The 27,218-nt window shown below is 41.9% G+C and overlaps 2 protein-coding genes across 6 annotated transcripts in view; both read left to right on the forward strand.

Annotated features, from left to right (window-relative positions):
* Nucleotides 1–10,433, forward strand: part of RCOR3 (REST corepressor 3) — a 53,073-nt gene extending 42,640 nt beyond the window's left edge. For 3 of the 5 annotated variants that reach the window (XM_043486215.1, XM_043486216.1, XM_043486219.1), the window contains exons 11-12: nt 7,180–7,421; nt 7,869–10,433. In XM_043486215.1, the coding sequence (XP_043342150.1) occupies nt 7,180–7,421; nt 7,869–8,213 (587 nt within the window). In that variant the 3' untranslated portion in view covers nt 8,214–10,433. The remainder of the gene's footprint in view (nt 1–7,179; nt 7,422–7,868) is intronic. The other 2 variants (XM_043486217.1, XM_043486218.1) reach the window with 1 other exon arrangement.
* Nucleotides 10,434–21,722: 11,289 nt separating this feature from the next.
* The window catches only part of TRAF5 (TNF receptor associated factor 5), a 43,483-nt gene continuing 37,987 nt past the window's right edge, over nt 21,723–27,218 (forward strand). Inside the window, exon 1 of the mRNA XM_043485569.1 lies at nt 21,723–21,815. The gene's annotated coding sequence lies outside the window, so the exon portion shown is untranslated. The remainder of the gene's footprint in view (nt 21,816–27,218) is intronic.

Here is a 27,218-nt window from a genome sequence, read left to right on the forward strand (position 1 = left end):
GTAGGCATTCGTTGACTGATGTTAAAGCCTGTCTTCCTTCATGGTGCTGGCCTACAGAATTGAGCCCCATTTCCCAGTATTTGTTTTCTTACAGGTTAGTATACTAATCCTGTACTCTGATATGAGAATTGATCACAGTGAAAGCCTTTTCTGAAGAGAATCACCTAGGAAGTCTGGATTAATCTTCCTGTGTAGGTACAGAGAAAAGGTTTGATACTGTTCTACAGCACTACTTTAAGTGGCAGGATCCATCAGATCTCCTGGCTGGGTTGGCTACTGGGTATTATGGAAGCTGCGTTCAAGAGAGAGACAGTAGCAGGATTTACCTGGAGAGTTGAGCTACATATGCAGACATTATTTCAACTTACAAATATTAAAAGAATGGAGTATTTCTAGAAATAATCAAACATATCCTCTCTGCTGAGGATATTCAGTGTTATTATATTGTTATGTTCATTTAAAAAGTAACCTTTAAATAAGTTACACTAATGCAGCAGTTTGTATGGAAAGATTCATGTTCTTAAGATTTTGAAAGCACTCTCAGTATATTTATGTCTGTTTTTTATTTATTTATTTTGACTGTAAAATTTTTACTTTGAGTTTAGGTTTTTTGGTTTTGTCTTGTGATTTTTGTTTGGTTTTGTTTTTGTTACGTAAACTAAAGCAACTTAAAGGTATTTATGTCCGACATAGTTACTTTAGGGAGAGTTAAAAAGTGCCATTTTTGCCTCATGTGCCCATGTATTTATATAATGTTCAAAAGTGTGTCTTATCATCGTGTAGTAATGTCCCCTGTACCCGAGTCTTGGTGTGGGTAAGGTACATAACTGCAGTTCTTATTTTAACATCTGTAATCAAGAAGTACTTGCCTTAGCAGGCAAATGTTTTTAGTTTTTTCTTCTTCTTTTTAATCTTTATTTATGATAAACCTTTATATATTATTCCTATGGCCACTTCAGTGTTTTGATATTAACATGTTTTAATTTATATAGAACTTTTTATTCAAGACATTTTACATACAGATTCTGATTTAACTTGGATTTGTTAAATGCTTTATTTTATCTTGCTCATACTTGACTATTACAGTGACCTGGAGAGAGAAATGTTGACTCTTGTGTCACTAGTGAGCTCCACTATTAAATAAACTTTGTATTGTAATTCTTAAAAGCAAAGAAGTATATTAAGTTCATTTCCTATAGATTAAATACATATTTTCCATTTTACTTCCCATCTGCTCATGTTGTTGTTAACTAAGTACCAATCATTTAAATAGTAAATAAATATTTAAATATTATTTTAACAGTAAATATTTAAATAAATAAATAAGCTGTTTTCCCTTCTTTCTCCCTTATTTGGAAGGGGAAAAATCACACTTAGACCAAATAGGAATGTCTGCCTTTACTTGTGTAATTTGTCACTTTATTATGTTAATTTTAGTCCTAGCTATGTTATGACTTCGGTAACATTCTTCAGGAATCCCCAAATGGGATATTATAAATGCTGCTTTAATTTAATCCTCTTAAAATACTTACCAAGAATGGTATTTCTACAGTTTTTATGTAATCTGTTCCAGCTTTGAGTATCTAAATTTTCTATTACAACAAATTAGTTAACAGAAAGACCAATTACAGTCTTCACATATTTGTTTTAATAGGGAAATATCCCTGTTTGTAGCTTGTGCCATATTTTTCCTAATGTGTGGTACTTTTAGAAATTATCCTAAGATGAATCTTGATATTCATACAATCAGTTCAGTTCAGTCGCTCAGTCGTGTCTGACTCTTTGCGACCCCATAAACCTTCTTTATTAAGCAAGAATTAAGAAAGGAATTTGACTATGGTTGTATTTTTTTTATGTAAAATAAAACATTTATTAACTGTTTTCAAAAAATAGCAATGATAGCGCAAAACATCTATTCTTTAAAGTATATAGAAGCAGAAGCATAGTATACAATATTTGACATGTTTATTTTAGGTCTCCTCTTAAATATATTCATTTCATAGTCATTAGTGGTTAAAAAAAAATGTTGCCAAACTAAAATATTGTGCTGTATTAGGATAAACAGCATAACGTTTTTTTTTCTCTAATTTTATCAAGAAGTCAAATTTAATTTTTAGTGTTTTTTTTTTTTCTCGTATTTCCTGCTTTCTCATATGAAACAGGAATGACAGAACTATGTTCAAATGAGTTACGCCTACGGTTAAATGTTACCTTCTCTCCCTATATTTTATATATTCATCCCTTTTTAGGAGAAATGAAGTTGCAAGTTTAGAAATTGTCTTCATTCTAATTTTGTCTCCTACTTTAAAAAAAAAAAAAAGCTAGAATGGTCCCTAAGGTGCTAAGGGGGTAGGGGAGATTCAGCCTTTGATTAAGACGTAAGGGTTGTAATGATCCTTACATGATGCTTAGCACTTGAATGATCAAAAGGAGGTGGAGATAGATTTGTATTTTTCCTCTAAAAGGTACCTGTTTGTACTAGAGTTTCTTCTGTTATAGATGATATCACAAGAGTGGAGTCCCAGATGTGTAATTGTCAGCCCTCTGATGCACTTGCTTCAGAAGATAGTTAATGATTCCCAATTCCCAGCATTTTGTGATGGAGTTTAAACTTGGAGCAAGGGAGGCGGGAAGATTCAAAAAGTGATGTATGATTTTGACTTTTAGCTGTTGCCCAGATGCACCAGTCACTGTCCCACTGCTGTTGATATATTTTTTACCTTTTTTAAAAGGAATTCTTGATGAGATTTACAGGAGGTGAAAAGAAATGCATGTTGTTGAATGGTTTGAATTTAAAATTAATCTCTTACTGATAAGAAAGACCTCACATCCCTGGAGTTTCTAAATGTAACTGTTATTTCAAAAAATAGATTTTTGAAAAATTAATACTTCCTAATTATACTAAGTACATGCTCACTTTAAGACATTTTACTGTAAGAAGCAGGGAAAAATATCCCCCAAATTTTCATTACCTAAAAATAGCTTGTGACTGTAATGTTGGTGCTTTTTTTTTTGTAGTCCTAAAGATTTTAAAAATAACTTTTAAACACACTGAAAGCAGATTTATGATATCCTTTCTATCTAAGGAAAAAAAGCCTAAATACCATGTCCAGACTTGGGAAACAGCATATTTCAAATGCTCCTAAAGTTACTGTCTTGCTAGTCAAAACTCTAAATACATACATTTTTTTTTTTCTTGGTCGCATAATATAGAAGAACATTGGTTGGAAAATGAAATGTCATGATAACACAGTATCCCAATGAGTTATATTTATATGTTAATTCCCAAACAAAACTTTTAAAGTTTATATTATAAAGATTATACAGTATCATCTGGCAGTGTAGAAGCCATGTTGTTTCATTGTAACTTTCAACTGAAATTTAGAAATTTGACTGAAAACAATTTTCTCCTCTCCTTGGGAAATACTTACTTTCCCTCTTCCAGGGTTCTCTCAAGTTTTTTTTCCCTACTAAATTTTGAAAACTGACCTCTTGCCCTAAAAAGTGAAAGTGAAAGTCGCTCAATTGTGTCTGAGTCTTTGCCAACCCATGGATTATACAATCCATTCTCCAGGCTAGAATACTGGAGTGGGTAGCTGTTTCCTTCTCCAGGGGATATTCCCAACCCAGGGATCAAACCCAGATCTCCCACACTGCAGGCAGATTCTTTACCAGTTGAGCTACCTGGGAAGCCCAAAGGTCACAAGTTTAGTTTAAAAAATGGTTCAGATAGACCTAAGCCTTTTACATCTTAAGGAGGAGAGAGAGATTTAATCTTTTTTCCTTTTTTTTTTAGACATTTGAAAAGTATTCTATATTTATTTGTTAATTCATAATGACTGCTTAGATGATTTTGACTTATTTGCTTTTGATACCTTTAGTGAATTGTCACTTAAAAGTGATCACTTTAAGTGTCACTTAACAGAAATCTACAAGTTGATCCATCGTTAGCATACAAATTAGGGTTTTCAGGTCATTAATATTAGCATTCACATGTTGTGTGTTTGTTTTGCCTAGAATTTTTATCAAGTTGAACATTTTTTAAAGCATAGCGAAATTCTCATACCTATAATATTTAATGATGAAAATGAAGGAGAAATTTAAAGTTTTGTGGTAAGAACTTCCCAAGTTGTTTCAGCACTAATTCATATATATATATATATATGAGGGACCTTGTTTTTAGTAAATTGAAAAAAGAAAATGGACCACCCTCCTCCCAGGTGCAAGTTGTAACTAAAGCAGCTGTGAGATCATAGATTGTTAAGTAGTTGCTCAGCACTGCTACCTTGCTAGGTTGACTTCCGGAAGCCTAGATGGGGGTTCGTCTGAAGGTGGAGTCAGTCCATTAAGTCTTCAGTTGGTGTTTCACTAGAGTTTGACTAGTTAATCAGCCACAGTACAGAGCTTAAGAATTCCACCTTCTCACCAAAATATGCTGTTGAGTGACGTCACTGGGAATGTAAAAATGATAGAGATGTCAGCCAGGTGTGACTCTTGTAGCTTGGGGAAGAATAATAGAATGCAGCTCCATGGAGAAAGAAAAAATCAATCGTATTTCCTAAGTACTTCCTCTGTACTCAGCATTGTAGTATGCTGGTGGTAATTTGTATTCCAACCTTGTTCACGTCATGGCATATGGAGAAAATGATGAAATTTTTCATGACCCACTGAGACAGGCAGATGAGGCTGCTGTCTGTCCAGAGGAGCCTGCCAAGGAGCTCTAGCTCTTCCACATACGGCCCAGGCATCCTGCAGATTAAGGGCACTAATATCCGGGCCCATTTATTCTCAGGACGTGATTGAGATCCTTAGCCAGACTGCAGAAGTCTGCAGTATAGTCTGAACCTTAACACTTTGCAAAGTAGTTGATATGAGACAAGCATACATGAGTTAATAATAAACTTACCTAGGTGACTCAGAACCTAGGTGAGCTGAGGAAAATCCAAAGTGTCTGAGTAAACTAAAGTTCCTGTAGGAAGTAGTTTTGGTTTGGGGCATGTAATTCTGGAAATGCAACAATATTAGTGACAAGGTGAAGTCCATTGAGCAAGGGAAAATAAAGTGGAAGACCAAAAAAAAAAAAAAAAATAGGGTCAGAAGAGGGGACAGTTAGATAATGGATCTAGACATGGGGGCAACTTAGTGGTGTGTTTTGGAGTATTATTTTGCCGAACAAATGAGTGTTTGGAGAGTTTTAATTTTGTCAGACTTAGAGTCAGAGTTACTCTTAATGTGACTTCTTGTTAAGAATATAGAAGATCTAATCCTAGATTTATTTAAGTCTTCATTTCTAAATTCATGTGTTTGGTATCTTTGGTCATTTCTAGAATGTAAATTAAATGTTATGAAAATTAGTACACTGTTAGAACACTGTGTGTGATTTCCAGTTAGTATTTGCTTCTCGGTGCAACTGTCTCAAGTTGAGTTGCTGTTTTCTAAAGTACAAATAGTAGAGAAGTACTTGAATATGTAGCAGTAATTTTTAATATGAAGTGACCTTGGGTTCTTATTGTCAGATAAGCCCTCACTGGAGCCTAGTCACCATTAGAATTTTTATACTCAGTTATGAAGTTCAAACTGGAAATCAGCTCATGGATTTAAGAGAATATAAATTCATTTATATTTTAAATGAATATAAAATATTGTAAACAAAGTTTTAAGTATCATTATTACTCTGTTGTCACGCACGTGTCTTTCTCTTTGAGAACGGAGCGAATGAGCATAGTTTACAAATCCCAGACTGTGTATTAACAATGGGGTTATAGTTTAATATGTCAGGCCTCCTACCCAGAATGTTCTAAGAGGAAGAAACTCCCCGTAGAGTCAAGTCTAGCAAATTGAATGCAGCAAGAGATACCTATTCCCAAGTTTTCAACATAAAATAAGTGCAGAATTTAAAAACATGAATTATATTCATGCTGGTTCTTTAAGACAATAGGTATATCATCCAAATAGGTATCAGTAAGAATATGTCTTACATTTCTGCTGGGGTATTAATGTGTCCTTATGTTATGCTCTTATGTGTGATTGTAACATATTAAGTTTATCTAAATCCCTCTATTTCTGGCTGCTTAGATTATCATAGACATCAGTATTTTCTTTCTCCTTTCTCATCTCTAATTAATGAGTTACTGTTATCTGGTATTTTAAAAAGCAGTTATCAAATTACAAAATAAAAATTTTGACAGCTTTTATATTTTAAGCTAGGTATATCTCTTTCTAGAATGAGTAGGGTGGATTTCTTTTAGAACTCCCTAAGAGCAAATTATTATCCATTTGATTATGTAAAGTCACTTTAAATTCTGTAGCATAATTGACTGTCTCAAGTTCATAAATAAAATATTATCCTACATTTAAATAAACTTCCATAATTTTATATGTTAGGTCTTTTTATACAACAGAATGTACAGTCCTTCTTAAATTTAAGGTAGCAATGATAAGCACAGTATCTACAAGTAGTCACCACTATAATTCTTTAGGCTACAGAGCATAGCTAGGAATCTGTCATATATACAGTCCTTAGAACTCTTAGATGAGTTAAAATCCAACAAACTGAAAAATAGCTTTCTTTTTTTCGTCCATCAGATTGTGATGATTCTCCTGTTTTTTATGTTAAATTTCTTATCTCGGTTTTTTTTTTGTCGGTACCTGGTACGGATAGGCAAGTAACTGTATAGAAGTTGGTGTTAAGATCAAAATGACAATGCTTTTCTTAACGGGGGAACCCTAAGACTACTCACTCAGTCCATTGAGGGGATAAAAGAGATGGCTCATTCCCATCCAGTTTTGTTTACAAACGATGTTGCTCAAATTTAGGTGACTGGCTACTAGGGAAATAAATGAATGTGGAATTGAGGATGGAACAAAGAATTCAATGCTTTACAATAAATGGACTGTATTTGAGAGTTCAAGAGAGGATTGGAGAAAATAACTGAGTATGTAAAAAATGGTAAGTTTCTGATTGTTCAGTTGAAGGCAAGTGGCTGGCTCAATGAAATGACATAATTGATAGTTTCCATCTGTGACCCTGATATCTTAGTCTCTATCTCAGAATTGAGACGTGAGCAGTTTATCAGAAAGGATTTTCATTGCTGGTATGTTGTGTGTGTGCGTGATGTATAGTACACACAGCTCTCCTTACTGATCCTTCACAGGTGTATTATTTACTTTGCCTTCCAGGTGTCCGCAAATATGGTAAAGATTTTCAAGCTATTGCAGATGTAATTGGCAACAAGACTGTTGGCCAAGTGAAGAACTTCTTTGTAAACTACAGGCGTCGGTTTAACTTAGAGGAGGTATTGCAGGAGTGGGAAGCAGAACAAGGAACCCAGGCTTCTAATGGTGATGCTTCTACTTTAGGGGAGGAGACAAAAAGTGCTTCTAATGTGCCATCAGGGAAGAGCACTGATGAAGAAGAGGAGGTGTGTTTGTGTATGGAATTTGAGCTAATATGAGCTGAGGAACCACCATTTCGTGTGGTGTTCTGTAAGGTTAATTTGTCAGAGGACTAGCTCAACGAGCATGAAAGGTTGACAATACACTTCCTCAGTGGTGCCTCTCTGTGACTTAAGTCATAAAGACACGCCAAGTGCTGACCCTAGAAGAGTGGAGAGTGTATTGTTCTTTCATACATTTATTTTTATTTCCAGTGTTAAGCTGTTTACTAATAAAGATGCCTGTTTGGTAGCTTCGTTGCTTTTTTTGGTTTGTTTTGTTTAAAATAAATGAAGCTTGTGCTTCCAAAAAACACTGGTGTTATGTTTTTGTTTTGATTTGATTTGTTTTTCCTGTGACAGCCCAAACTATATTGTACTACGTCCATTAGGAACTGTCATCTCATACGTGTATTTTTGTTTCCTCACCTCTAGGCACAGACCCCACAGGCTCCTCGGACTCTGGGTCCATCACCTCCTGCCCCGTCATCCACTCCAACACCAACAGCCCCCGTGGCCGCTCTGAACCAGCCGCCCCCACTTCTTCGTCCAACACTGCCTGCTGCACCGGCTCTTCACCGGCAGCCTCCTCCACTCCAGCAGCAGGCTCGGTTCATCCAGCCCCGGCCAACTTTAAACCAGCCCCCGCCACCTCTCATTCGCCCTGCTAATTCCATGCCACCCCGTCTAAATCCAAGACCAGTGTTGTCCGCGGTTGGTGGCCAACAGCCACCGTCACTTATCGGAATTCAGACAGATTCACAGTCCTCACTGCACTAAAGTTAAATTGGACAGAGCTGCAGTAACTGTTCACCCCGTCATTACACCAGTGCTCCTCTGACTGTTGATGCAAAAGCGGGAAGAGTAATCCTTCTAGATACTGAGGCTGCAGACTAGTTCTGTGGCCAGTGGGCTCTCATAAGTGGATGTCTAAGGAATTTTTTAGTTCATGCAACTAAAATGTTATACAACAGAAGGCCTACAGTTAGCCTCCTTTCTAGAGTATACATTCAGCGACATGATCTCGTTAAAGGAAAAGAGATTAAGTATTCTATATGCCGAGGTTTTTTGTTTTGTTTTTACTGTATTTATTTTATTGAGAATCTTTATATTCCTGCCTCTTCATAGTCAAGGCTCTTAGTACGGTAATATTGACTTAGGAATTGTGAAAACTCCTTAAGTTTCATAAATTAAGGATGTTCGACTATTTCTCTTTTTTCTTTAATTTAATTTTTAACAACATTTTCCTATGTTAGGAGTGCAAGAATAGATAACCTGCATTTAAGATTTTGACGTATGTTCCTTTAATGCATATTTAAGAAATTATAGCTGCATATCCCTTTTTTCAAAGACTTGCTTTTTTTTCTAAAGGAATTTAAATATATTCCTTTAAAAGAAAGCAATTTTATCAATTGCAAAGCAATTATATGAAATCACAAAGAATGTACTGAACCTACTAACCCTTTAACACACAGTTTAGGGTCCTAGTGCAAAGTCCTTGCTTAAAGGTCATTGACTTGCCATCTTTCAGTAGTAAGAGGATGGGAATAATTATTTTACATACAATGAGGACTTCATTTGTTAAAGTACAGTGTCTTTAAGTTCCTTGAAAATGGAGTTAATGTTAATTTTTTTTTTTTTTTTTTAATTTTCTAAATGCTATCTGCTTTTAACTAGTAGTTGCCTCCATTTGGGGACTTTAGAAGAGAATTATATTTTGTCAGTTATGTGGAAATAGTGGTTATGGAAGCATTTATTTACAATACCCTTTTTGTGTTTAGGTTCTGAACTTTAAATTGCCCTCATACTTATTAATATGGTCTGCATTTAATATAAAAGATGTTTTCTTGATCAGTCTCTATTGTACTATTTGGATACATTTGTGTATTCCTTGCAGCCGACCTGTACTCATGGGTTTGGTTTAGGGTTAAATCATCATTATTTCATAAAATAAATTTAAGAATTTGTTCTGTGTTATCCAAAGATATATCAGTATATTGTCACAACTGTGCTGTTAAAATGCTGAGACCCTTTTTATAAAGAAACAAAAAAATCTCAAGTCTAATGAATTCAACACATAATCATTAAGCACCTACAAAGAATATTTTACAAGTGATCGTATTTCAGCAGTGTGTTACTAATATTTTTGATACAGTGATTTCACATTGGAATCATGACCTGCCCGTGCAAAGGGACAGATTGCTTAGATTGCTGTACTAGTGGAACTAAAGATAAATGTTTGCACATTCACATTCTCACATTTAGAGCTATTTCACAAAATGGTCTACATCAGAGGCCCTAGTTTATATTTTGAGATGTCATGTAGTCTCCAGATATTAGAAAAATAGTCCCTACCTTTGGCTCTAAAGCGTTAAAGAGCTATTGAAGTTCAGACCATTTATTTCCATAAGGACCTTAAGTTCTAGCATAATCTAAAAACTTTTTTCAGAATGTGTTCTTTCTCACTGGATCATCCTGATTTAAAATTCTTAATATTCAAGAATTTATACTTATTTTTACTTTAATAGCCATGGGGACAGTTATATATCTTAAAGGAAAATATCTAAAGCATTTTTAAAAGTATTTAGATTGTCTTGCATATGTGCATACTATACAGCTTCTATTGTCTTGTCTCTTGTCAGTAGACCTTCAGTATACGGTGTGTGGGATATGTGAGTCGAGTTGGTCAGCACCAGCATCTGTCCAGCTGTTGAGTATGTTGTGGTTCATTTAAAATCCGTTCTCTCCCAACCATGAGCAAAGGTGCTGTATCTGAGGGCTGTGCTGTGGTTTTATTTCCGTACACTAGAGCACACAGTAGAAAATTCTTAGCTTCATTAGTAATATGACACATGTATATAGTGAGATGTCTTTATTGTGTGCTTTGCATATTTTGTAAATATTTTGCACGTCATTATTTTTCTTTTTTGTTTAAGCAGTGTTTGGCCTGGAAGAGTGATATGCTTGCTGCTTAATCAAAGGATTAAAGAGTTAAAGATGTCTATGTCTTCTATTTTTATATAATTTCATGTTGTATGAGAAATTTAGGACCTCTTCACTGTGAAATTCTAAATACTGATTTTTATAAAAAAAAGCAAAACTTAAAAATCTTTTAATGACCATTTCATTAATTTCAAGTTTTATCAGTTTAAAAAAATCTACACCCAAGTATTTTTTTCATTACCTAACTAAAAATAAATCACGCTGTTGACACATCTGTTACTATTCATGAAAAAATATTTTTTCTATATGAGTTAATTCCAGTGTAATATTGATGGAGGTAAAGATAGGGTACTATTGAAACGTTTTCTGAATAATCTTACAATAAAGTGAGTAAAATATAATATAAAATAAAAATGAAAGAATGTCAAATTTTGTCTTAATATAGGCCTACATTGTTTTTAGGAATACATGTAGAGAACAAGCAAAAAAATACCTGACAGTAGTGATCTTCAACTATATTAAGAATATCGCAAGTACTTTGGTTAAAGTACCAGGTTTAGCTATTAAACACATTGTATTCTTTTAATGTTTCTTCCTGCTATGAAAAGAGTGTTATCCATGAATATTACTAACTGCTGATCATTTAACACTGGGGTGGCAGCGTCTTCTCAAAAAGAATAATCTGACTTAGAACTCAAAGGAGTATCTCTCTCTCGTGCTTTCCCAGAATAAACGACAAATATATTCTGATTATAGGAAACAGAAGAAAATGTGTATTTTTTAACTTTGACATTCATTATAGACACATCATTCATAAGATTACAGAGTAAGTGAATACAGAAAGAAAAGTTTGTGAAACCATGCTATATTATATAATGTCTACAAGAAACTACCTCATTTTTTTATGTGTTTGTGGTAGTACATCTCTGCTCTCAGGGAAAAAGATTCATGTAACTCCTACCAGCTTAAATCCTGATTAGCTGCCTTAGTGAAGGGATGTTCAGCAACAATAAATTTTAGTAAATTTGTGTTTTGGGGGTAAACATTAAGAGGAATGCTTCTATACGTATGCATGCCAAGTCACTTCAGTCGTGTCTGACTCTTGGCGACCCTGTGGATTGTAGCCCACTGGGCTCCTCTGTCCATGGGATTCTCCAGGCAAGAATACTGGAGTGGGTTGCTGTGCCCTCCTTCAGGGGGTCTTCCCAGCCCAGGGGTCGAACCCATGTCTCCTGTGGCTCCTGCTTTGCATTGCGGGTGGGCTCTACCCCTGAGCCACTGGGGCGGTGTCTAAAAGGCCACGTGGCATTAGCTTCCCTTTTGGTGTTTTCAGAAGAACACTTAAGGGAGAAACAATGAAGACCAGAAATTAGTGTTGGATTGAGATGTTTGCAAATTATCATTGCCAGATTTAAAGTAGGATATTGATAGGGAATGGATCTTTGCTAAGTGATGATCAGAACTTTACAATCCTAAAGCTGGAATTTGAATGAGCAGGCTCAGGAAAAGATGTTGGAAAGTAAAGGTACCTAGGAGTGGTCTTCACACTGTAAATGGCATAAAGGGTAATCTTCAGAATGCTTTATATAATGTCTTTTTTCTGAATCATTTTAAGAAAGGTTTAAAGTCTATATGACTTAATCTTACTTAAATAGATAAGGTACAACTACCAGTAACTAAGAAAATCCTGAGTAATACCACAATACAGGGTATCTATATATCACTGTCCAGAGCAGTTTTCATAATTGGCAGAATTTGACTTAAAAAGGCCTTTATTCTCAAGACTGTTTCAGTCCACATGCTGTGCCTTTCCAAAAGAGAATTTAGAAACAATCAGAATCGTTGAGGGATTTGTCACTTACATATAAAAAGAGTTCTCCCTCTACCGAAGTGACATTTTTTCCAACTCCACTGAAAGTTACTTCACCTCTCTCTGCCTCAGCTTAGTTATTTTCTTCCCTAAATTTTGGTGAAATGACCAGTGCCAGGAAGCAAGAGAAGGTGCCACCAGCAGATGGAGACCAAAATCTCACAGAAAAAAAGAACCTCTCAGCTCCACAAGGCAAAAGAGCAGGAAAACACTGACATTCCCAAAAGGATCCATAAATACCTCAAATTCAACGCAGATACACAGAGCAGACTCCAGGGATTCATGCTTCCTGGTGTTTGTGTCATTATGACTGGGCTGGACTTAGTGTGGACCAGACTTAGTGACTTACTTCCGACCAACAGAATACAACAAAAGTGATGGTTAGGCTGAAAAATGGGGTCTTCTATCTTAGACTTCGCTGCTTGCGTGCTTCCATGTTGGAGAGGCCCTTGGGGCAAGGATCTGAGGCAAGCCCAGTGCCAATAGACAGCACAGAACCGACTCTCAGAATAACAATCTGCCAGGAACTGAACCCTGCCAACAATCATGTCTGCTTAAAAGTGGATCCTTCCCCATTTGGACCGTGGGATGACTAGAGTTCAGCCAACACCTTGGTTGCAGTCTGTGAGAGGCCTTGAAGCAGAGAACTCAGCTAAGCTGTGTCTAAATTTCTTAACAGAAACTGTGACAACACTGTAAAATGTTGTGAGCTGCTAACTTTGGGGTAATTTTTTATGCAGCTGTCTGTGTGTGTGCACGCTAAGTCACTTCAGTTGTGTCCGCCTCTTTTTGATCCCCTGGCTTGTAGCCTGTCAGGCTCTTCTGTCTATGGAATTCTCCAGGCAAGAATACTGGAGTGGGTTGCCATGTCCTTCTCCAGGGGATCTTCCCAACCCAGGGATCGAACCTGGGTCTCCCGCATTCTTCACCATTTGAGCCACCAGACAAACTATTTCTACGCAGCAGTAGAAACTAATACAATGGACAAAGATACACCATCTCAACAATGAAAAGAAAGTTGGAGTGACTAAACGTCAGACTTCTAAGCAAAGAACATTGTCAAAGATATAGATGTTCACTGAATAATGATAAAGATGGATAAAGAGGATCCCTGATAGAACTGCAAGAAGAAAAAGGCAAATCTGCCATTAAAGTCAGTTATTTCAATACCCATCTCTTAAGAGATGATTGAACATGGAAACCAAAAATGAGTAAGAATATAGACGATTTGAACAACACTATCAACCACTTTTACGAAATTGAAATTTATAGATCATTCCACCCAACAGCAGCAGAATAAACAGTCTGTTCATGTACACATGAAATATTTCCAAGAATAGACCATATTGTGTGCCATAAGTAAGTTTTAATAAATGAAAAAGTGTTCAAATTATCCAGAATATGTTCTCTAGGTACAATGGAACTGGAAATCACCAACAAAAATCTGGAAAAATCTTAAATCTTTGGAAATTAAACAACTCATTTTTAAATAAGTTATGGATCAGAAAATAAGTTACAAGAGAAATTAGGAGATATCTTGAATATGAGTAAAAACTATATAAAAATCATTAGCTACAGCAAAGTTGTGCCTAGAAGGAAGTGGATAACTTTAAATGTTTATATTATACAGGAAGAAAATATCTATCATCTACAGTTTCTCCTTTGAAAGCTAGAAAGAAAAGAGTATATATAACACAAAAGAGGAAATAAAAATCATAGTTAAATAGATACCAGGAAAATAATAGAAAAAAAATCCCTGAAACTAGTACTTGCTTCTTGAAAAGATCAACAAAATAAAAAATCCTTCAGACAGAAAATGCACTAGATCAAGAAGAAAATTGTGGTAAGGCAGAAAACATCACAGTGTTCATACTCAATCGTTTCAGTCGTGTTCGACTGTGTGACCCTATGGACCGTAGCCCATGAGGCTCCTCTGGCCATGGGATTCTCCAGGCAAGAATACTGGAGTGGGCTGCCATGTCCCCCCTTCAGGGGGTCTTCCAGACCCAGGGATAGAACCCACGCCTCCTACATCTCCAGCATCGGCAGGCAGGTTCTTTACCACTAGCACCCCCTGGGAAGCTGCCAGAATGTCTCCAGCCATTACCAAATGTCTCTTCTGGGAGCAAACCCCTCAATTAAGAATCATTGTAATGCATCATATTAATAAAGGGAAAAGGCAAATGATCATAACAATAGACACAGAAAAGACATTTGACAAATCCAACACTCATTCATGATAAAAACTCTCAAAGAACTAGAAATACAAGAGAACTTCTCAACCTGATTTTTTAAAAAAAATCCACAAGAAGCCTCTAAGTAACAGCACACTTAACTGAATGCTTTACCCTAAGATTGGAATCCACTAAGGATGACTGCTCTCATTATTTCTAATAAACATTTTACTGTCAAGCCAATTCAATAAGGCAAGAAAAATAAAGGCTTACAGATTGGAAAGGCAGAACAAAAATTGTCTTTATTTGTAGATGACATGATTATGCAGGTAAAAATTACTAATAAACCTCTAAAGCACTTAAAGAATAATGAATTCAAGAAGGTTACAAGACACAAGATTAATATAAAATCAGTTATATTTTTATGTACTAGCAATGAATGATCTGAAAATAGAATTAAGAAAACAAGTTAATTTACAATAGTATTAAAAACAGGGAGGCCTGGCGTGCTGCAGTCCATGGGGTCGCAAAAAGTTGGACACGACTGAGCAACTGAACTGAACTGATTAAAAATAATAAAATATCTAAGAATAAATTTTATCACAAATGGGAACAACCTGTTTGCTGAAATACATTAAATAGTCCTGAGACAAATGAGGATCTAAATAAATGCAGGGGTGGGGGGGAACCACATACCATATTCATGAATTGGAAGACTTAACTATTGTTAAAGTGGCCGTTCTTCTCAAATGGATTTATATCTTCAACCCAACCCCTATCAAAATTGTAGTAGACTTATTTTGTACAAGTTAATAAGCTAATTCCAAAGTTCATATAGTAAAGCAAGGAGCTAAGCCAGGAGCCAGGAAACTTTTTCTCTAAATGGCCAGACAGTAAATATTTTAGGCTTTTCAGTCTCCACTATTCTTGTTGCAACTATTCATCTTTACCAATGTAGTTCAAAAACAGTCATAGAACATGCACGATGGACAGGTATTGCCATATGTCAAGAAAACTTTATTTACAAAACAAAGTGGCAACCTGGAACCTAGACTAGCCAAAAAATTTTTGAAAAAGAAGAAAAAAAACGGAGTTACTTAACACTAAGGATTTCCATACTTGTTATAAAGTTGCAGTAATGAAGACAATGTGAAATTGGTGTAATGATGGAAATTTTGATCAATGGAACAGAATAGAGTCCAGAAATCACTCACAAATATTTGATCAGTTGATTTTCAGTGAAACTGCCAAGGTAATTCAGTGGCGGAAAGGGTAGAATATCTGTATGGAAAGAAAAAAAAAAGTTGTGCACAAAAATTAACTTGAAACGGATTATATGCCAGAGTGTATAGCCTAAAACTATAAACTTTTAGAAGAAAATATGTAACCAAAAGCATGATCTATAATAGAAAAAAACTGACAAACTGGATTTCATCAAGATTTTAAAAGATCTTTTCAAAGGATGCAACTAAGAAAATAAAAAGGGGAAGTCATTTGACCAGGAGAAAATATTTACAAAACATAAAGCTGTTAGAAGATTTGTATCTAAAATATATATGAACTCGGAACTAAACAATAGTAACTCTTTCAAGTCAATAATATGAGAACAAAAAATATAGGCAGAAGATTTGAATAGACATTTGCCAAAGAAGATATGCAAATGGAAAATGAACGCCTGCAAAGATGTCGTGTTGTTAGTCATAAGGGAAATGCAAAGTAAAGCCACGAGGTGCATATAACACCCACAAGAATGGCTCATTAAAAAGACTGATGATATCAACTGTTCTCACGGATGTGGAGAAACTGGAACCCCCTCACATAGCTGGTCGAAATGTAGTATGCTGCAGTGATAAGCCACTTTGCAAAACTGTTTGGCAATTTCCCACAGATTAAATATGCAAGTACAATACAACACCATAATTTTATTCCTGGGTCTACCTAAAGAAAAAGAAAATTTATGTCCACACAAAAACTGGTATTCAAATATTCACGGAGGCATTCTTTTTTTTCCTTTTATTCTTAGGAGCATTATTTATAATAGCACAAAGCTGAAAATAATCCAAATATCAATCAGTTGGTGAATGGATAAACAAAATGTAGTGTATCTCTACAATGGCATACTATGCAGCAATTAAAATGAAGAAACTACTGATATATGTAACAAAATGGATGAACCTCAGAAACATTATGCCAGTTGACACAAAGTGGAATCTATTTATTTACAGAAAATTTCCGGAAAATACAAACCTACAGAAACAGGAAGCAGATTGTTCTTGCCTTAGTCCAGGGCTGGGAGCCGGGACTGACCCCCCCAAGAGGACACAAGGGGTGATGGATTTGTTCTAAAATTTCATGATGGTCATGATTGCATAACTGTATACATCTAATAAAATTCATTGACTGGGTGAATGGTATTGAAAATATAACAGTGAAGTTGTTTAAAAATGGAAAAAGAACAAAGCAAAGTATGTGCAGGGATCCCAGTGCTTCCGCAGCGAGAGACCCCCTCGGGCCCACGGAAGACCGGATGAGATTTCTCAGGACATAGGGGCAGGTCACAGAATACTGAGGTGTGGCTGGAATCAAAGATATCTGAACTTTGTCAGATTTTCCCAGGATAACCACCTTCCTCAGCTTCTGCCTTTCCTTATTAATTCTTCTGTCCTGTTTTCTATAAAACAGAGGATCTGGTCAACAAAGTTTACGCGAGTATTGTTTAAAATCTCTTCATATAGCGTAGCCACAATTCTCAGAAAGAAGAAATATTAAAAAAAAAAAAGTCTTCCTTGTTACTAACTTATTACAAAGTCTAACAAAATCAAATCACGCCCATCAAGCCCCTGATCTTACTTGATACTTCCTAAGTGTTAAATAATAACCTGAAACTGAGCTTGCCTGGTGACTCAGAGGGTAAAGCGTCTGCCTACAATGCGGGAGACCCGGGTTCAATCCCTGGGTCGGGAAGATCTGGAGAAGGAAATGGCAACCCACTCCAGTATTCTTGCCTGGAAAACCCCATGGACACAGGAGCCTGGTGGGCTACAGTCCATGGGGTCCCAAAGAATTGGACACAACTGAGCGACTTCTTTTCTTTCTTTCTTTCAAACCTATAGTTTAATGTCTTACAGGGATTAGGCAGAATTAATACATTAAAATGTCTTTCTAAGCACTGATGGGAATTTGTATGTGTGAATCTTATTAAAGGAACTGTCAAATGGGCAGAATCCACATTTAGCCAAGCATACAATGAAGACTGGGGAAGGAAATGGCAACCCACTCCAGTATTCTTGCCTGAGAAATCCCATGGACAGAGAAGCCTGGCGAGCTGCAGTCCATGGTGTTGCAAAGAGTCAGACACAACCAAGCAACTAACCAGCAAACAACAGCAACGATGAAGACAGCAGGCCTAATTTAAAAAAAACAAAAATCTCATTTCTCCTACAGAACAGAGAGGGGAGTGGGTCAGTGTGTGTACTGAGTGGAGACCCCCTGGAACAGAGACAGAACATACAGGTACAGTATAAGTCTGTTTTCCTTAAACTGGTGGTGAACCTGGACGAGACCTGAGTGAAGCAAGTAGAACAAAAGAAGTATGGGCCTTTCTTGAGCTACTAAAGCTGAAAGAGCACCTGCTGGATGCCTGTGCTTAGGAGATGTGTGCTCATACCAAAACTGCACGTGAGTTTTTATAGCAGCTCTTATTCATAACTGCCCAAACCTGGGAGCAACCATCAGGACTGGGAAATCAAATCATTTCTGGGGGGATCATCCCAACCCAGGGATCGAACCCAGGTCTCCTGCATTGCGGGTGGATTCTTTACCAGCTGAGCCACAAGAGAAGCCCAAGAATACTGGAGTGGGTAGCCTGTCTTCTGCTGTCTTCTCCAGCAGGTCTTCCCGACCCAGGAATTGAATTGGGGTCTCCGGCATTGGAGGCAGATTCTTTACCAACTGAGCTGTCAGGGAGCAGCCAAGATGTTCTTTCAGTAAGTGAATGAATAAACAAACTGCGATACATCCAGACAACAGATGTGCATTTGGGAAAGGAGTTTTTTTAAAACAATTTCGCTGGTCCTGGTTGAAGCCCGCACCCCCGGCACTCCCAGCCTCTCTCCCTGTGGTGGTCAGCGCACTGACGGCAGAGTCAGTGGGTGAAGGTTGTTTGATGAAAGCAAAGGGACCACGTATCACTGGATCAAGAAATTAAATACAGAAAATCCACAGGCATGCGTTCACTTATTGTCTCAAGGCAGGACTTGTTTAAAGAGCAGGGAAGCCTTCTCTGTGCTTAGGACCCTGCGGTTTTGCTTTTTGCCTGGGAGGTGTTTTGCTGCTGTATCATGCTTTCCACGTGTGGTTCCATTGCGGGCAAGAACTTTCCATTGTAACTTGCAAATGATGTCAGACGTGCAATCTACGGCCCAAGGAGAGGATTCTTCCTCCTTATCTCATCTTACCGATCTCTCCATGATAGAAAATATGACATTTTACCCTACTCTAACTAACCCACAATATTGATCCCTCTGCAGAAAGGGGCAGCCTGAGGAAAATAATGCATCCATCCATCATTCCAGCAGGTGGCGCCCTCTCCCTTCCATCACCACCTTCATTCCGTTGACCGCCAAGGCTGCCATCCCTCATCCTTAACAATTTACCTGGCAAATTAAACAGCTGAAGGCCAGGTCTGAAGTCGGGAGGTAATCTTAGGGTGTTCAGAACCTACCCAGATTAAAAATTTATCCCTTCTGTGCAAAAATTTAGTGTATAGTCCAATCCTGCCCTTATTTTTGTAGATGAATTTAGCTTGAAAACTGGATTCTGTTTAGAATACTGCAAATATTTCGAGAACACTAAACCCGCTAAAATTCATCTCCTTCTCAGGTGTTTTGTCTGATGTCACATCAACCACTTTTTTGAGGGGCAATGTGGTGGAGTGACTGAAGTGAAGTGAAAGTCACTCAGTCGTGTCCGCCTCTTTGCAACCCCCATGGACTGCAGCCTACCAGGCTTCTCTGCCCATGGAATTCTCCAGGCCAGAATACTGGAGTGGGTAGCCGTTCCCTTCTCCAAGGGATCTTCCCAACCCAGGGAGTGAACCCAGGTCTCCTGCATTGCAGACGGATTCTTTACCATCTGAGCGAAAAGTCCACAAGAATCAGACTGCCCATATTCAAATCCCACCTCCCCCAAACTAAGAATTTTACAATTTGAGGCAAAGGGTTCAAGAGATGAGCTTTTCAAACTGTAAAAGAGGGCTGATGATTAAATGGGTAAATGTAGATAAAATACTGAGCACAGTACCCAATGTATAATAAAACTTAATATGAGCTATCATCTTCTAATGTTTAATGTGTGTTTCTACGATTTAATGTGTATTTATGTCCTCTTCTTCCCATCCATCTTCAAGGTCCTTGAGGAGGGAGAGAATGTCTCCTTCATCAGCTAGGTCCCAGGATTGGTTTTCTCTCTTCTCCCAGACACCTTGCCCAGGGCTCTGTGATCAACAAAGGGAATTGGGAACTTGTTCTTGAGTTCTGACCACCACCTCTCTGAAATTCCTCTATCTTCCCACTGAGACTCCCAGCCCTGGAGTGATGTGGGCTCCCCTTCCCACCACTCAAAGATTCACTTTCTATCCCAGAATCTGATCTCATCATATTTAAAGCTTGGACATCATTCTTGAGACAAATAGGCTGCTTTATTTAATTGATGGGCAAGAGGGATGGAGAGAGACAACTGAATCATATTTAGTAACAGTACCAGGGCCCTGAGCCTACCTGCATACACGCATTCAAGACATTGTGTTTTTAGCCAGTGTAAGATATAACCTTACAAAAACATATTGATTTGTAGGCACGCTGGGGAGCGTGGGGGTAAGGGGCGGACGATGAGAAAGGAGGTGCCTATAGGCAACCACAAGAGAAGGTGACCACAGGCCCTATCTCTCCATGAAGTCGTTAATCTGACTTACCAACCAAGAGGTCTGAATCCGGATTTCTGGCTCTTGTTGAAAAAGAAGCAATCAGACAAGGACAGGCTGGCAGGGAGCCTGGCTGCTCCTCTGGACTCCACACGTGGCCTTCAGTGCAGCGGCGTCCCTCGCCTTCCCAGTGGCCACACCTTTCACCTCTCTCCTGTGTGTTTCCCGCCTGGCTCCTGTGCACATCGGAATGTTGCATGTTATTATTAACCCTGTTTGACGAGTAATTGAAGCCCAGGCAGTTAAGTAACTTTCCCAAGGTTGCCTAACTGAAAGTGAAGGAACTAGAATTGGAATTTTGGCCCATTATATTCTAAAATGCATGATCTTCGTGCTCCATCAACCTTCTACAGAGGAGATTTATGTGGAATACAAATATCAGTTAGAACATACACTCATGGAGAGAAGTGGTGTAAGAAAGAGTCCAATATTTGGGAGTAGGGAGACCTGGATTCAGGAGGAAGCTCTGGCACTTGCTGGGTGTCACACCTTGGGCACATCACTTCACGTCAGCTCTCTGGGCATCGGATGGCTCATGTGTACAATGGGGATGCCCAGGTCTACATCACAAGGTTTTTAAGATCAAAGGAGATGTCTGGAGAGTCCTAGGTACAATGGCAAGCCCAACAACTCTAAGGGATTGCTGAGCCAGCAAGGAGGGGGCTGGCAAATTGGTCCTGCTGTGAAGGAAGGTCAGCAGGGCTTGATTTGAACCAGACCTGGTGGCTGAGATGTTGAAGAATCTGCCTGCAATGCAGGAGACCCGGGTTTGATCCCTAGGCTGGGAAGATTCCCTTGGAGAAGGGAATGGCAACCCACTCCAGTATTCTTGCCTGGAAAATCCCATGGAGAGAGGAGCCTGGCAGGCTATAGTTTGTGGGGTCCCTAAGAGTGGGACACGACTGAGCGACTAACACATTTTCAGGAAAGGAAAGGGGAGTCAGTCAGTAGTGTCCGACTCTTTGCGACCCCATGGGTTGTAGCCTACCGGGCTCCTCCGTCCATGGAATTTTCCAGGCAAGAGTACTGGAGTGGGTTGCCATTGCGTCAAACTATGAAAGGACTGGCTGAGCCTGGTTTTCCCTGATTGAAGGGTAAGACGAGTACAGTTCAATGCACCCAGGGAAATCAGAGATGATTTTTCTTTGCAGATACCCAAGATTCGAGGGAGGGTCGGTTAGGTTTCCAACTGGCCGGCTTTCTACCTGTCTCTCAGCATCCCGCCAGCGCCTGCCTGCGCGTCGGCCCTGGCGCGCCCCTCCCGGCGCTCGCTCCCCGGCCCCCCAGGCCCCGCCTCTCCGGGGCCCCGGCCCGCCCCCACTCCTCGGCGGGCGGGGCCCGGCCAGAGCGCCTGCTTCGCCTCCGCTGCCTCGGAGCAGCCAGGCGCCTGCCGAGCGCCCGCGCGCCGAGCCCAGGTGAGTCCCGGTGGGTCGCCGCGTGGGGCCGGAGGGAGGTCACGGAGCACCAATTCTCAGCGCGTCGCGTTGACTTTGAAACCGAAAGTACGTCGGCGGCAGGAGCCCAGCTGCTGCCTCCCCGCAGCCCGGCCCGGCCGCCCGTCCCCTGCTCGCGCCCGGCGAGTCCCCGACGGCCGGGAGGTGCGCGCGAGGAGGCCCCGGGGCCCGGACCCCGGGTCTGGAGAAGCCGGCGGGGCAGGTGGCCCCTGATGCGGGCGAGTGGGTGCGGTGTGTATGGGGGGGGACGGTTGGGTTCCGGGGCCCGGAGCGAGTTTTCTGAGCAGAGAAGGGGTGTGCCGAGGATGGAGACTGGGGGTCCCGAGCTGGGGAGCGCCTCCAGGGCGCGGGTGTCCACTCCGGGGACCAGAGGCAGGTCGGGGTGCGCGGGCCGGGGAAGGACTTTAGGCGTGCCTGGCACGCGCGCCTGCAAACCCCTGGCTTCCCCCATCGCGCCCTGAGGCATCCCCTCGTTCCACTTTTGCACGACTCTCCAGCCAGAATATTCTAGAATGAAGCTTAAATATTGGCATGCATGGAACCTCAGGAGAGCCGTTCGATTTTTGGGCGTGCTCATTTAGAACTACCCTCACCCCCAGCCAAGGAGAGCTCAAAGGGGGTCTTGCAGGAAACCAAGACTCAGGTAGGAACGAGTTGCCCAGGGAACACCCAGAGAATTGGTGGAAACTGGGCTCTCCACAGCAAATGGCCTCGCCCTTGTTACTGCTCTGCAGGGTTTTGGCAGTTCTGAGAATTCTCAGTGAATTCTGGGGCCACTGCTCTTGCTATTAACCCCCAGGGCGTCTCCTCTGACTCTCTCGGCTGTTTCTGCCCCCTCCTGCAGTTTCCATATTTGGCTATTTCAGATTTACTTTCATCAGAAGTCAGTTACCTCGCAGTGACGGGCTGGGCTGCTCTGCCCTCGCGGTGGGGTTGGTGAAAGGAGGAGTGGCTCCCTGCCGGGACTGTCCCCCGCGCACCCCACCCTCCACAGCCCCGGGCTCTGACCCGTGTTCCTTCCGGACAGGCCTCTAGTAACCAACTGAATTCAGTAAATATTTATTGGGCACCGGTGCTGGGTGAGAAGTGGGCAAGGGCCAGTGGAATACATACTTTCAGACATACTTGCATTTCAAAAGGAGACATAAAATGCAAAGAAATTGGTTGAAGTGCTTCTGGGTATAGAACAGTTCTGGGGGAGGGGGGTGAGATAATTTTAGGCAGGGAAAGCCTGGGCTAGAACCTTTCAAATGCAGCATGCAAACTGCCTGCCCTGCCTTCCCCAAAGACAGCTGAAGACAGGGGTGTTAGCACAATTGATGGTTTGGGTGAAAACCTGACCATCTGAACACTCCCACCTCCAACTCCAATTTGAACAAGAGAGACAGACGTTGCTGCAGAAGAGATGAAGGTGTGTTTGAGGCAGAAAATGTCCAGCCTTTATCCAGGTGGTGGTTGTTGCTGTTTTGGTTCTTGTTTTGGACTCGGTGGAGTGGGCTGACCCTCAGATGCTGGAATCTCTGTCCCTGGGTTCTGGACACCGGAAAAGAAAGCCTTCTGTCCGAGCCAAACTGTGGAAGCCCTGCCAGAGGGGTGGTGGTGGAGGGGGTGACTTTCTCGGGTCCTCTGGGCTGAGGTCTGAGGACAAGCAGGGTTTCCATTGGTCCGCACGCATCATCCACCAGCCCTGGGTGGCAGAGTAGTGGAAAAACTATGGAAAGGCGATGGGGCCCCATCCACTGGAAGTACTCGCTGTCGCCACTGGAATGATTGCAGAGCGAGGGGGCTGGATGTCTCTGAGTCAGTCCCATCAGGCTAGCCTGGGAAACAGACCTCCTGTGATTATCTCAGCTTTACTGGAGAGGACTCTGAAGAAGAAAATATTAAAGCCTTGTTCATAAAGCCCTTCCCCTTTCAAAGCATTTTTCCCATTGCTCTGGTGATTTTGTTCTCATTTTGTCCTCCACGATACCCTTGAGAGTCAGGCCAACGCAGGAGTATTGTCCACATGGCCCGGATGGGGAGGGTGAAGCACTGAGGGTGAAATAACCCTTTGGGCACCACCGCTGGGCCAGGCCTGGGTCTCCGAGGACTGTGCTTCCTCTGCCCCGGGCCCCTCACCGTGGTTTCTCAGAGCTGCATCCACCCACCTCCGGCTCAGTGAGGGGTGGAAAGGGGACGTACCTGCGTGGCTGCTGTGCTTGGCTGCCTCTGACTCTTTGCGATTGTAGCCTGTGGACTGTAGCCCACCAGGCTCCTCTGTCCCTGGGATTCTCCAGGCAAGAGTACTGGAGTGGGTTGCCATTTCCTCCTCCAGAGAATCTTCCCAGCCCAGGGATCAAACTCACATCTCCCCAAGTCTCCTGCATTGTAGGTGGATTCTTTACTGCTGGGCCACCGGGGCGTCCCTGTTGGCTCAGATGGCTAAGAATCTGCGTGCAGTGCAGGAGGCCCAGGTTCAATCTCTGGTTTCGGAAGATATTCTGGAGAAGGGAATGGCCACCCACTCCTGTATGCTTGCCTGGAGAATCCCAGGGACAGAGGAGCCTGGCAGGCAAGGAGTCAGACATGACTGAGCAGCTAACGAGCAGACTCAGACTCTGATCATGCCTGGATGATCTGTTCCCAGTAACCCAGAGCAAGTTCTCCTGGAGACCCTGGCCATGGCATGAACAGACACCCCCGTGTTAGTTCTACCTCCGCTAGCAAACTCAGGGTGAGACCGTGTCTGGTCTTGTTTGGAGGCTGGCGTCTGGCACAGAGGAGGACTGAACAGATGCTGTTGTTGAATTCCCTGGAAGTGTGTCTCCCTTGGGCTTCGCGCTGCCGGGGCCTGATGGCTGGGAAATGCATCCTGGGTGGGGCTCTGGAGACACCATGCTGCCAGCAGGGCTCATCTGCACCCTGAAGTCAGCATAGCGCTGTCCAGTTGACAAATAGCTTGTCTCACCTGCTGAACTTCTCACCGCCTCCCTGAGAGCAGGGAGAGGCAGCTGCTGTTCTTGCACGTTATCGGGCTACAAGCTGGGCCTCAGACGTGACTTCAAGCATCTCACAGCACATGGGGAGCGGCCAGGACCCCAGCCCATGTCTTCTGACTCCAGTTCATGAGCTCTGATAGTTTTGTAGCTAGAGGAAACCAGGATTCTGGCCAGGAGGGTAGGGGGACCCGAAGGGCGTTTATCAAAGGTTGCCTGACCCCTCTGTTACCCATCCGGTTTCTTTAATAAGAGTCAGGAGACCAGGGGGCGGAGGGCAGTGGCTGAGGCCTCCTCTGAACAGCGATACCTGTTCAGATGGTGACTTTTCCCGACATTCCTCTGGGGCAGGAGCTGTCACCCCAGCAGTGTTGTAGGTGGGGTGTGTGTGTGTCTCGAGGAACAAGCTGCAGGGCAGAAGTCACCCCCAGGGCTGCTGAGGCCAGAGCCAGGCTACAGCGTTTGCTGCTTTGCTCAGAGTGAAACTGCGTTTGGAGGGCCAGACAGCAGCCGTTCCTCTAGGGTCCCCAGCAGGCCCTGTCTTATGAGGAAGTGGGCTGGAGGGCCAGGGGGAAAATAAAAGTGAAAATACCCAGCGGTTCTCATAGAAAAATTCAAAGTCCCTTTGCGGTGACAGTGATAAGTACTTTCTGCCCATTGTCGCCTGGAGGCCAGCGGTGGTACATACAGGCTGAGACAGGGCTGTAGAGAGGACAGCGTGCAGCCGAGAGTTGGTGCAAGCCCTGTGGCCCCGGGGGTGACTGAGGGAGCCCAGTGAGCGCCCCGCCCCAGGGTTAGCGTTTGCGGGAAGGAGTACCCGCCTCACTTCTCGCAGGAGAGACTCAACGCCTTTTTTCTTGACCCGCGTTCCATCAGCACCCCTCCTCTCCAAGTCCAAGCATCCCTGAGGTTTCCCCTACAGCTTTTCTTTTTTCTCTCTGGAGGAAAAGGAGCTCTCTTGACCAGCAGGAGGGCACCTTCTCCATCTACACCCTGATCCCGCCCTCGCCTCTCTCGGAGATAGAGACAGACCCGGTCCCTTCTTAATTCCCTGGCCACTGACTCCTTTCTCTCCTCCACATGCTCCGTCTCTGTTAAATAAGATGCCGCGCTTCCTCGCCCTTTCACCAACCAGCTTCTGGAAAGAGCAGCTGGCACTCGCCCTTGCCCTTGGCGTTCTCTTCCTTGTCGGCTCCGTGCACCTGCCCCGCTGCCCAAGTTGCCCTTTGCAGGCTTCCAGGGTTGCTAATCCTCAGTCGCCAGCCTGCTCTGCAGCTGCTGCTCGGCTCCTGGAAGGGGGCCGCACTGTCCCCACGGATGTTTCCTTCCTTGACCTGGAGCTCCTCGTCCTCTTCCCACCCTGAGCAGGGCCATGGCTGTGTCCTCAGGCTCCCCTGGAGCCCTGCAGTGCAGCCAGGGTTAACCAGCGCTCGTAGGGAAAGGCTGATCAACTCGCTGCCTCTCAACCAGCTCTATTCTTAGCTAGTTTGATTTGTGATGTTTCAGGAGCCCTTTGTGCTTCCCTTGTGGCTCAGCTGGTAAAGAATCTGCCAGCAATGCAGAGACCTGGGTTTGATCCCTGGGTTGGGAAGATCCCCTGGAGGGAGGGGAAGGGCTCCCCTCTCCAGTATTCTGGCCTGGAGAATTCCACAGACTGTATAGTCCACGGGGTCACAAAGAGTCGGACACGACTGAGCGACTTTCACTTTCCCAGGAACACCTTAGACACTCGACCCAAGACACTCCTTCCCCCACATTCTCCCTGAGCCTGGCAGACATCCCTGCTGTGTCCTCGTCACCTCTGTCCTGTCTCCAGCTGGTCCCGATATGCTCTCTTTCCCCAGGGCTGCTGCCTGAGTTCCCCAGTCCAGCCCCCTCCTTCCGGTACGACCTGAGCTGTCCGTTCACTCACTTCCCTGCTCCTCTCTCTTCTCTTCACACCGCTGCAGCGGGGCCTCCTTACTGCGCGTCTAATCAACACCTACTCCTTCCACTCATGGCGTGGTGAAAGTGTGGACTTCAGATCTGTTATTTAAGACTTGCCGGTTGTCGTTGTATGGTTGGGGCAAGTTGCCCAGCTTCCATGAGCTTCTGTATTCTCACGGGTAAACAGAGATAGTAATGTCACCCACTTGGGGTTGCTGGAAGGATTAAATGAGCCAATTATATACACAGAGCTTAGTGTCTGGCAAGTATTCAATGAAGCTGGTTTTCTTCTTTTATGTTTTTGACAGCATAGGGGTTTGTGGGGTCTCTGGGGAGGTGAAAAATGTTTGTCTAGCCTGAAAGCATTCAAATTTAAATTAAAACCCGACAAGCACAAGACCTGCCACATACCAGGGTAGACCATCATCTAAACTAGCCTACTGCTTCCACTCTGCAATCT

This window comes from Cervus canadensis, chromosome 13 (assembly GCF_019320065.1).
Source record: "Cervus canadensis isolate Bull #8, Minnesota chromosome 13, ASM1932006v1, whole genome shotgun sequence".
NCBI classification, from domain to species: Eukaryota; Metazoa; Chordata; class Mammalia; order Artiodactyla; family Cervidae; genus Cervus; species Cervus canadensis.